The sequence below is a fragment of the Oculina patagonica genome, chromosome 1 (genome assembly GCF_052425735.1).
Source record: "Oculina patagonica isolate OP01 chromosome 1, crgOcupat, whole genome shotgun sequence".
Taxonomy (NCBI): domain Eukaryota; kingdom Metazoa; phylum Cnidaria; class Anthozoa; order Scleractinia; family Oculinidae; genus Oculina; species Oculina patagonica.
This window is the reverse complement of record NC_135758.1, coordinates 3,949,238-3,961,459: the sequence shown is the minus strand read 5'-3', so window position 1 is coordinate 3,961,459 and position 12,222 is coordinate 3,949,238. Positions and strand designations below refer to the sequence as shown.

At 39.1% G+C, this 12,222-nt stretch overlaps 1 protein-coding gene across 1 annotated transcript; it reads left to right on the top strand.

Annotated features, from left to right (window-relative positions):
* The first annotated feature begins 3,715 nt into the window (after positions 1 to 3,715).
* Positions 3,716 to 8,535, top strand: LOC144665734 (Golgi phosphoprotein 3 homolog sauron-like). Its single transcript, XM_078527064.1, has 3 exons — positions 3,716 to 3,995; positions 4,073 to 4,319; positions 5,677 to 8,535. The coding sequence occupies exons 1-3, from the start codon at positions 3,810 to 3,812 to the stop codon at positions 6,099 to 6,101; spliced, it is 858 nt and encodes a 285-aa protein (XP_078383190.1). The 5' UTR covers positions 3,716 to 3,809; the 3' UTR covers positions 6,102 to 8,535.
* Positions 8,536 to 12,222: the final 3,687 nt, after the last annotated feature.

Genomic DNA, 12,222 nt, shown 5'->3' with positions numbered 1-12,222 from the left:
CTAACTTCTTGCAAACTGTTACTATAAAGACTATAAACTAATTACTTGAAAGCGGACGCAGTAAATGTAACGATGCAAAACTAACAGTGACGGTCACATGACTCCAGTTCAACTTCCAAACTGGCACGTGACTCGCATACTATTGATTTGAATCCAGTGCCTCCGGCTAAACCGCGACGACAAACCAATGAGATGCGCACAGGCGTAGTCGCAAGTAGACGGAAGTTGAAAACTTAAGTAACCCCGTTTGGCCAGAGTTGCGTGCGCTTGCGTTAACTCGCGATGACTTGGCGACACAATTTACCGCCTTACTAGGTTATTGCAACTTAGAGGCACTTGACTTCCGTAAACTATTTGGTTTCCCAAATTAAGCATGTACGCAAGTTGAATTCGAACTTGTCCCTTTTTGCGACCTCTTGGGCGCTCGTTTGACTAGGTCTTTACGTATACCAGTTTGACCAAGAATCAGTTAAATACATAGAATTAAAAAATGACTTTCAAACTTATTTTTGCGGCAAGGAAACAAAAAAAGATGAACACGCGTAGTGAGAACTGTTTGCATACGAAATAGGAGCAAGAATTTCTTTCGCAAGTGGCAACCCGGCCCATAGAAGATACACATTGAATTATGCTTTATCATGTTTATTAGTAAGAATCATTGCTGCTAATTTGAAACCTGGAAAACTGCTGAAGGCACGTAAAAAATGGCTGAAGGAAGTATTCGAATGATATATATGTGCACGCAGACCTCCTGGCGTAGCATGCGCCCGTGTATTTCTTGGGGGCGCATTTGGGATTGTCTCGCAATCTCTCAAATTCCCCAAAACTACACAGGCGCCTGCTACGCAGGCTACATAGTTCCAAGCTCGATCAGGGCGATAGAAAAAAATGCTTTTTAGCGCCTTTCCTCGACTCCCACCCTGCGTTAAACGGCTGAAAATCGAGTTTGCACTGATCGTCTACACCAGCTCGAGCCCTTAATTATATCTTAAGGGCTCAGGGCAATTTAGTTTAATCTTTTTGTCTTTCTTCAAAACTTCTTTTTTTGCATTTGAATTACAAATCAGACCGAATAATGTAGTAAATAACCCGGGCCATTAGCACCGGGTGTTGTTAACTAAATTCGTAAACACTGTGTTTGTTGCTTTGTTCTTTTTCTCACGAGCCTAGATCTGACGAACATATAAGGAAACAGAAAGGCTGATCGAACAGTAGGTGGATTAAACTAGGGCATTTTTCTTAGAAGAAGAAGAAGAAGAAGCTAGATCTGACATCTGCCGTATCGTTACGTCAGCTCGTTTTTCACGAAATGCCAAGACCGCGTTGAATGAACGTGTAGATTGAGTTAAAATGTTTGGAATCACGCTTCTTTGACTCCCCAATTGAATGATTTATTGATTTCATTTTATTTATATTTATCGCTAATATAAAAATATTCGGAAATTTCCACGGTTCAATCTAAAGAGTAAAAGAAAACCTAGCCTCTAGCTTGGAAGCATTTGCAGTAAAAATAACAGCCCTCTAAGAGGTGATGTGGTTACCGATATTTTAACACACTTGTGTTTACAGTCGAACTGAGGAAATAGTGAATAGCTAAAATGGCTCTGGCATGTTTATAGTGTAGTAATGATGAAAGTAGTCCCCCCACTCCCGCCTTCACCAATTATCTTACAAGAAATCAGATCGACAAAAATATGTTAAAGATTTTCTGAGAGATTTTTGGTGAATGAAGTTGTCGTAGGCTTTCTTGCAAAACAAATAACCGATATTGATGTTGGCGGGTCTAAATGTGTTTATGGTTTACCTATGGTCCTAATAAGGGGAAAAACATATTAACCCTATTCAGACCGGGGGGGGGGCTTTTGAGGCCCGCGCTGACTTTGATCTTTTATAACTTTTTTAAGATTTAACCAAACGCTGCCAAACTTTCTGAGTTTTCCTAAAATTTATCTGGCAACAATTTGGTAAGGTTGGATGATGCGTCAGGAACTTGACATCACCATGGCAACGGCATTTTGACAGGCATGTTTTCCCAAATTTGTAATTTTGCGTGTTTCTGTTAATAAAAATCAACTTAAATGAACCTATTTTTACATTTTTACGGGTTTAAAGCACATTTTTATTCATTTTGAGTACTTTGCAGTGATTTTGGGTGGTTTTCTGGCATTTTGGAAAAATTTTGAAATCCAAGATGGCGGATCCAAGATGGCGGCTGTTTTGACATCATGATGTAATTGTCACGTGATGTGACGTCACAATCCCACGTGACGTATACCAAAAGAAAGAGTTTCGGACGTACAATACATCCTATAAGTTTCATGGTGATTGCTTAAATATTCTGGAAGTTACATAGGGGGGGGGGGGGCTTCCGAAGCCCCCCCGGTCTGAGAAGGTCCAAAAAAGCCCGGTCTGAATAGGGTTAAAGGCAACTGGTTGACCCTTTTCTGCAAAATATAACGATCTCCTTATACTCAGACATAAATTCAGATATTGATTTCAAGCAATATAAATATATTAAATAACATTTCACTGCATTTCAGACCATGTGCGTTCGCACTGTACGTAGTACACAACTCTTACCTCGATTTCGATCGATTCATCGGTTGTATTTCGAAGTTGACGCTCAAGATCAATAGACATTCTATTATAACTTCCTTCTTGTCGTGAAGGCCACATTCAAATTTGCGGAGGGATTGGGTAATAACCTTGTCACGCATTCTACCAAAATTTGTAGCGATCGGACGAAGAAAAAATGTTTGGTAATTTTTTTAGGCATCGTTCCTGAAGAAACGCTATTTAAAGGGCAGTACGGGAAAGAGTTTTATGGCCAGAAGTTATTAGATAAATCACTGTGCCGTTTCAGGTACGCTTTCGTTCTTCCTTCGTGCTTCGGAAAATATTACTTCGAAGCAATATCCACGTGCGAAGAATCATGTTCCAACTACGTTCGGCCATATGCACGTGGCAGTCATCATATTCTAACTACGTTCGCCCATATGCACGTGCCAAGCATCATGTTTCAACTACGTTCGGCCAGCGGTTCATCAAAGCAGTCGATTCTCGATCGTGGACAGTTCGAACGCGCCATAATGATTGTGAAAGTGGCTTTTTTTATTCGGAATCCTCATATCCTTCTAAACAATAGTATTGTAATCGTAAAAAGCTACCTGGAGAACTTGACAAATCCTCGTGCCGTCTCGGTACGCTCTCGTTCTTACTTCGGGCTTCGGAAAGTCTTACTTACATTACTTACACAGATAGTAGCATTATGGTTACCTTGGTAACCACAAAAATGCAGTAAAAAGCGAACTAGGAACCCTTCGTCACCTGGGGTAACATGGAGACGTTTTTGCTTTAATTAATGGTGGATTTTGACCGAAAATGCAAACAAATTGTACACTGTTTGATCAGCCTCGAGTTTTAGCTGATTTTAGTTTTCTGGCATGTAAGGTGCCTTAAAAAAGACCTTGATGAAAGATCAAAACTCATGTTGTTGAATTATTTCTTTTTTATGAAATTATTCATGAAATAAATTAAAAAAATAAAAATGAAAAGCAAGAGATTTTAGTGTGAAGGGTACCTTAGTAATTTTTTGAGGCTCAAAAAATGTGACATGTTTACCGAGCAAAGGAGGGTCGGGTGGGAGGGGTCGGTGCACAGCTTGGACCACTTTCCCATGGGTCTGTTCGACCGTAGGCCATTGTAAATCGGCCAACACGGCCATCTTGGTAAAATAGCAGGGAAGTTTATGGTTAGTTTCTCGTTGTTTTTCTTCATCCTTTCTTGGTCAGTTCTTCTCTTGTCGCACAATGGCAACGAGAAGAACCGGGCAATTGGTTCAGCGTAGTACTGCGTCGGGTGGAATCTCGCCAGAGGATAATCCCGACGTCGAAGGTAATGAAGGCTACGAAAGCGACGAGGAATCCGGTGATAGAAAAGAAACTAGGCTCACTCTAATGGAAGAAGTGCTACTTTTGGGGCTGAAGGACAGAGAGGTATTCATTACACGCTTGGATTTGACGTTTATCTGTGTTTTTCTCTATTTAACGGACACTTTTGCTTCTCTAATCAGGGTTACACGTCGTTTTGGAACGACTGTATCTCTTCGGGCCTTCGCGGGTGCATGATGATCGAGTTGGGCCTTAGGGGACGCATCGAGCTCGAGAAGACAGGAATGCGACGAAAGAGCTTGCTGAATAGGCGCGTTCTGTACAAGAATGATAATCTTACAGGCGATGTGTTGCTGGATGAAGCCTTGAAACACATTAAAGAGAGCGATCCTCCCGATACGGCGCAAAACTGGATCGAACTTCTGAGTGGTGAGTACATCGAACATAACAGCATGACAAATTATTTATGCCATCTTCTATGACCACTTTTATTTGCTGGTCATCACTTAAATCTAGCTTCGCGAAGTGTATTTGATCTTGCTTTATTCTATTCCACGTCTTAAAATGCGAATCACCGACTGAATATTTACTTTACAGGCTATTTTCAATAAGCATGGGTAAAACGTAACATGGAATAAATTAAATTCCTTCATATGGGTTAATGTCCAGTCAAAATCATTCACTTAGCGGTATGTAGCGGGCTTTTTGGTGACTAAATTTTCAATTTTAGTCTCGTAGAATTTTTATCCAGGTTTTCCCTAAATGAGCAGAATTTTTTTAAGCATTATGGAAATGAGTTCGGTCGGCCTTGGTGACTATGAACGTGTCACTGTTTTGCATACTGTATACGACATGAATCTAAAACCCGGAATAAATTGTTTGAGTTTTTTTATTCATCAAATTCTTGAACAGCGGAAGTCCAACGTCTGTGATTGCAGCTGAAGTTATTAAATTGTGATTTGCGTACAATAATAAATAGAAAAATATAGTTATTTTGTCTTCAAGACGACAAATGTAAACAAGATGGGCCATTGATGAGGTTTTTGTGATGAGGTTTTTGTGTTTGTTGGATTTCAACTCCCAAAAGGTCTACCTCATTCGTAGCTGAACTACAGTATGTGAATAATAAAACTGAAAATCAGTCAAGGAAAAATGAATTATAGGAATAAAAAATAATAATTAAAACTTTATTCATGTTTGGAATGGGTTTTCCATTGAAATAATCACATTTCCGTCAAGAAATTCCTGTTAATGAGGTTGGCATAACCTGATCATCTACCCAAGACCCCCCCCCCCCCCCTCATTAGAACATGACTTTTGGAGACAGTTAGCGTAATCAACTTGAAAATAGCTAAACCAAAAATTGTAGACTTTGGCAAGTCTTGTTGGCCAAAAAAATACTTTTGATTTTTATTTGAATAGCCTGAAACAAACAAACAAAACAGAGCGTGCTACTTTTGCAAATAAATCTTTCCACGCATGACAAGTTTTGTTTAACTGAAGTAACAATATGTTATAACACCAGTGAAAAAAAAAAGAAATGCACTTAAATACAAGTCACACATTTACAAGTTAATTCATCTGATATTTCTTTAAAGTTGAGTCTTTTTAAGTTTCTTGAAAAATTTTGAGATTCTATTTGTAGTACTTGTGTAACATCTTACTATGTAACATGCCATGCAACAGACCCTCTGCACACCCTGCAAATGTCTTGTAATGTAACTGTACAATTTACACAAAATATCTGACTTAGCAAACCAGGCGTTAACTGAGATTTCTTTTGTAGGAGAGACATGGAATCCACTGAAGTTAAGGTATCAGCTGAGAAATGTCCGTGAACGTCTTGCCAAGAATCTAGTGGAAAAGGGCGTTCTTACAACCGAGAAACAGAATTTCCTGTTGTTCGACATGACAACACATCCTCTTGTTGACAACGTCTCCAAACAAAGAGTTATACGCAAAGTTCAAGAATCCGTTTTGTCAAAATGGGTAAACGAGCCCCACAGGATGGATAAGAGGACTTTGTCGCTCATCTATCTCGCACACTCTTCTGACGTGCTAGAGAATGCATTCGCTCCACTCTCAGATGACGATTATGAACTAGCAATGAAAAGGGTTCGAGATCTTTTAGAACTGGAACCAGAAGAGCAAGCACAAAAACCAAATGCCAACGAGGTTATGTGGTGTGTAATTTCCGCATTCATTAAATAAAGTGCCTGGGTTCTGTAGGTAGGAGCTAGCCAGTTAATAATTATTACTATCCACAGAAAACAAGACAGTAATGCAAAGTAACCTTTCTAGTAAGTGTAAATGCATCATCTATAGAGCGTATTCACATGACGTCATGGCAGCCATATTGGTGTTCCAAAACAATGAAACGGCGGCCATGTTGGTGTATTAAAGGGGCTAGGTCACGGTATTTTTGGTAATTTTATTTATTTTTGTTAATTTAGAGCTTTAAACTTTACATTGGCAGAGCAAAAGTCTTTTATTGGCAAAATCAAGGCCACGTAACAAACAAGGATGATTTTTGAGCATTGTAAATGACACTTTCATACAAATTGAGATAAACTTGAAAAAAGTCGGGCCGACGTTTTTCAAGTTTACCTTAACACAATCCATTTTAATCTTCTCAAATTTTGCCCATCCATGCCCCTTTTTGACCTTTCCGTGTTTCTTTTGAGTTTTTCTACAGTTTTAAGCTGTTATTGTGATATTTCAGTTAATTCTATGACCAGTTGGTCAGTGCCAATATTGCCTAAAATTACGTGACATAGCCCCTGTGGGATTTAAAGTTTTTTCTTATGTAAAAGCTTTTTTTTTTCCAATGAATTTGCAAAGATGCTGGCCATGTAAGTGAATATGCTCTATTTTAACTTGTGGCTAGAGCAAGCACTCATTGTTACAAATATTAATTAACTAGGTAGCATCAGTTTTGTAATAATTATTATTAGAGGCTAAGAATAACAATTTTCTTCTCTGTGCATGTGTTATCTAAGGTCCTATATACACACAAAAACTATAAAATTATGTTTTCATGTGAAAACAGAGACTTTTTATCCTAGAAATGTCTGTGGACCTCATTAGAAATGTGTCAAGAATCTCGTGGAAAAGGGCATTCTTACAACTGAAATATCCCAACTGTGCTCTTAGAATCATTGCAGGGTGACCAGAGGCTCTTATGTAAGAAATCTTGGGTGCCAGCTCTTAAAAACTATCGTGATAGCAAAGTTGAACAAGTTTCTCAGAGACAAAGTAAGTCGCCTGTGTCAGCCTGTACATTACTGAAAATATTTAAAAATGCAGTTTGTACCTGCAATAACTCTTTCTTGACACTTTACAATGTCCTGGTTTTGACATTACGCTGTCATTTCTCTTTCATCATCACAAATCTCTGTTTCACATGAAAACATTGTACCTATTTTTGGGAGGGGTGAGAGGTGAGAGGGGGGGGGGGTAAGCTGTTGTCTTTTGTCATGTGTGTCGTATGGGACACAATTATATTAATTTTTGCCACCGCATAATTGTCAGAGAGGCTTTGACATCAAATTAATAGGAAGAAAGGTTAAATGGTACAACTGTTAAATCTTCAAGGCCACGTTTATCGGCAAAGTAGGGCAGACATCTTTAAGGGTGAATTAATTGCCACAGGGCTGGTAAGTGAGCCTACATTGATCACTGTCCATTGGAGTGCTGAGTCCTGAAAAGCATTGAGCCAGGGGTGTAGCTAAGAATACACTAAGCCGGCTTGTTAACAAGCCCAGCTCTAAAAGTTTGCTTTAGTTTGTCATGCCAAATTTCCACCGGATTTAAGTTCTCCTTCAGTCAGCTGGCCCTTAGCGACATCCCTGATTGAGCCTAATTTATATTATAGCTAATAGCTTTGGGCTGCTTCACAGTGGGTGCATGCTGCCAGGTGCTGCTGAAAGAACTGACTGGACTTACTTACTTACTTACTTTGTGTAATGATGTGAATTCCTTCTACAACCTGGGTCCCCAAAAATGTATTGTTTGTACCTACCTTAAAAGTAATTGAGTTTGAAAGCCAAAATTCAAGTCCTTGAAAAGTGAGTAATGTTGCTTGAAAAAAAAGACATAATATGTACCCCGTTTTAGTAGCATGCACAAAAACTGGCAGCTACTTGGGGTGATGAGTTGAGTTGAGGGTTTAAATAAAACGTTAACATTAGTGGTTATGTTAATTTAAAAGGAAGTCAATTGTATAAAGTACAAAAGTGAATGCCGTGGATGGATTTACTTGCTGTTGCCAAAGGTGCACATACATGAAACACTTGTAAACTGAGTGTGTTGTCACAAATAGTTTAGAGGCTTGCGTAACTTTGGTTACTTTGCTTATTCTTAACCTGAGGAACAGACTCGAAATAAGGGAGGCTGGTCTATCAATATCTAAGCTAAGTTAAAGTACCACATTTTTCAATTGAATATTTTTCGGATAGGTGTCAATCTTACAATTTCAGACCAGTTGTGACATCATGACTTATGTGAACATGTACTTGCATTAAGTTGGGTCAGTTTAAGTAGAATAGACGTAGCTACATAGATTGTATTACATACATATGTAACGTCCCACTGTCAAATGCTGAGAGAAACTTAAATAAGCTCAATAAATTTTAATTTGACTTGTTCCAAGGTCACTGAACTGTCTATAACTGTTCTCAGTAGTTTCAAGTAGCATTGTATCAGAATTAAAGCGAATCTATGTACAGTATAAATAACTGCCAGCGGTGAAACTATTATGATGTTAAGCTAAAGGTGTTTTACAATGATAAATTAAACTTTGATAAGCAGACTCATCAAAAGCCTTCATGTTATGTCCAGAAGTAAAATATTCATTGTTGTGTACAAACATTATAGGGAGCTGCAGTGCCCTGATGGTTAGTGTGCTGGATCCCCGGGGGGTACTCCCTATAATGGCCTATACGGGGAGGCTCTGCCCAAAAGGGGTACCTTTTTTCAGGCTTCAGGTATATAAAAAGGTAGGTATTTCACAAGTTTAGGTATACGAAAGGGTATGGAAATTTGTCATTTAGGTTTTTGAAAGGGCCTTTAATTAAAATATTTCGAACAGATGCAATTTATGGCTGTATTCAATTTATGAAGCGCTAATTGAAAATGACAAGAAAACGTTATGTTTTAAGTCTATACCTAGACTACGAGCAGTCCCTATTTTTTCGCAGAGTCCGTCGAGCTTGAAGCGAAATTTTTTTTCGAAGAGTTCGTCGAGCTTATAGCGAAAAAATTACGCGCGGGGGGAGGAGGCGGGGCAAGGCGAGAAGCGAAAAAAAATATACCATGACTTTCAGATATATGAAAGGGGTACCTTGTTTCATGAAAAAGTATACGAAAGGGGTACAATTTCTGGCAAAATGGAATATAAAAGGGTAAGGGGTAGGAGCTCGGGGTGGAGCCTCCCCGCACAAAACTTCTTTGAGTACCCCCCCCGGAGCTGGATCCCAGATTAAGTGGCCCAGGATTCAGCCCTGGCTGGGGTTACTGCATCGTGTTCTTTGGCAAAACACTTAACTCCATAGTGCCTCTCCACCCAGGTGTATAAATGGGTACCTGCAAAATAATTTGGGAGTAACCCTGTGATAGACGAGCTCCCATCCAGGGGGAGTAGAAATGCTCAGCTTAATGCTACAGAAACCAGGATAAGCTCTGACACTATGGGCCACTTGCTTCACACAGACCGAAAAGCAAGAACAGTCTAACCTCTATAGTACGGACATCAAAGGTACAGAGCTGAGTGTCCAAATTATGAGGTGTCTGTCTGTCCAAGTGATCTATCCATAATATAAGTGTCCATTTTATGGAGGTCTCTGTAACGAAAGTCAGATCCTTGCCTTACGGGGCAAACATTTGCATGTTCTCGCTGAATTGCCAAAATCATTGCAGACATTTCCTGACTGCTGAATCAAGTTTATTAAAATTTTACTCGTGTGAGCTGTATTATTTCTGGACAAAAAGGCACACTAAATTTCTTTTACACAACCACCAACCATTTAAAAAAGTCTGCGTTCGAGTCTAGACAGGATCACCCATCAGGCTGAAGCTTATCTCGGTTATCAGTAGGATGATCGATGAAGTGACTAGGAGTATTTCTACTCCCCCTTGGATGGGATGCTAGTCTATCACAGGGTTTCCCCCAGCAGTATATTTGCCGATACCATTTATACACATTGGTGGAGAGAGGCACTGTGATCGATCCAGAGTCCAGCGCACTAACCATTAGGCTGCTGGACCTCAAACCATTACCCTTATATAGATAGATAAAGGGTTAAAATAAAAGAAAATGCTAAAAAACTATGGCTATTTACAATAATTAAGAGTATATTTTTGTGAAAGGGAATTTTAATCCAAAGGGCCCATCTTCAATGTTGCCTACGTGGTGCGAAGATATAAGAAGATAAAGCCTTTGAAAAATAGTTTCAATGCAAAAGTAACTTCCAACAAAGAGGGAAGGGGGGGGGGGGGGTGAGGTGAGGCAGAGAATGGGCTGCCCAGTCCACAAGATCCTGGGAACAAGCTGGTCTATGTCCTGTGTTACGGGGTCTAATTAAAAACGTTACATCAAAAGTTTTGTGCCAATTACGCTAACAGAGCTCAACAAACGTCCACGAATAATTACGACGTTCAGACAGAAAGAAATAGAGGACTTCACGTATCTTCACAGCTTGTAATCGTACTGGTCCTCTAGTGTAGCAGTTTCTACTGTTATGGGGGCTAGGAACATTGTCCCTGTTTGTTCTATTGTTCTCTCGAAGAGAAGCGAGCCATCCCGGGGGGGGGGGGGTACTCCATATAATGGCCTATACGGGGAGGCTCCGCCCGAAAGGGGTACCTTTTTCAGGCTTCAGGTATATAAAAGGGTAGGGATTTCACAAGTTTTGGTTTATGAAAGGGTATGAAAATCCGTCATTTAGGTTTTAAAAGGGCCTTTAATTAAAATATTTTGAACAGACGCACTTTATGGCTGTATTATTTTAATTTATTAAGCGCTGCATGAAAATGACAAGAAAACGTTCTGTTCTACGTCTATGCCATGTCTTTTAGGTATATGAAAGGGGTTCCTTTTTTCAGTAAAAGGTATACGAAAGGGGTACAATTTCTATAAAAGGGTAAGGGGTAAAAGCTTGGGGCGGAGCCTCCCCGTATAAAACATTTTTTAGTGCCCCCCCCCCCCTGGGCGAGCCATTCTTGTGAGACCTTGCGATAGCTGCTACCTGACCCTTTTCTTACATAACTTCAAAGAATTAAACCCCCAGTGTTATCTTGTCTCATTTTCGCTGCTTATAGTGAGGCAATTTAAATGAGGATGGTAGTCGAGCGTATATCACTCTTAGCATTTTATCAGATTGTTGCAATATCATTGATGCCAATGATAATCTAATTATTATTATACTGTGCCGTTGTTTTATAACGAGTCCTGGCACAAGATTTCGCAGCACGCCTCAATGAAGCTGAGGAGTAAGTAAGCGGTCCAGACGACAATTCAAAAACCATAGCAGTGGTTGAAATTTTAAAGTTAGAGCTCAACAACCTTCGCATAAAAATCAGACAAAAAAAAAACAGATCAAAAAGTATAAACAAAGAAAACAGGCACTACAAAGTAAAAATTAAATAATTTTATTTACAGCTATTTTTTGATATGATGTAAAATATTTGTGCAGTTCTTAAAATGCTTGTATCCAGTACAAACCGCAAATTAATTACTTTCTAAGTAGATTTTCTCTTCTTCCTGAAGAAATGCAATTGTCCTGTTAATAATCAATTATTTTTTCATTCATTCGCTAAATGTTTACAATTATGTTCTTCTAATGCAGTAACATTTGTACCCAATAAATAGATGCATGCACGTATGTAAAGGGGATATAGGAGGGGTTGACTGTTTTTTAAGCACCTGTTAAATTTCAATAACTACTGATAAAGCGATTTTGATTGCAATAATGTAGCATAGGCATACGACTGGCCTGGTTGATCAAATAAACAATTCTATAAATTCACAAACCATCATCGGTTTAGCTATCCTATATACAAATTTCGAGATTTCTCCATGCGCGTTGCAAGAGTACAGTTTTATCATTCACAACAATGCCAGCATCTACAAATATACAATATAGTTTAAATTAAAATGTGGATACGCCTGTCCCTTTGAAAGACCATGTACTAAAACCCGAAACAACGAAACCACCGAAACGGCCGAAACGACACAAATCACCAAAAATCTCGATGATTTGGTAAGTGCAGAATGCAATATGGAACAATTGAAAGTATGATGTTTTATATATGTTCGTGTTTATTTGCTTTATTT

Coding starts and splice junctions, on each gene's coding strand:
- LOC144665734 (XM_078527064.1), top strand. CDS start 3,810: ATGGCAACGAGAAGAACCGGGCAATTGGTTCAGCGTAGTACTGCGTCG. Junction 3,996..4,072: donor TGGGGCTGAAGGACAGAGAG/GTATTCATTACA, acceptor TTCTCTAATCAG/GGTTACACGTCGTTTTGGAA. Junction 4,320..5,676: donor CTGGATCGAACTTCTGAGTG/GTGAGTACATCG, acceptor TTTCTTTTGTAG/GAGAGACATGGAATCCACTG.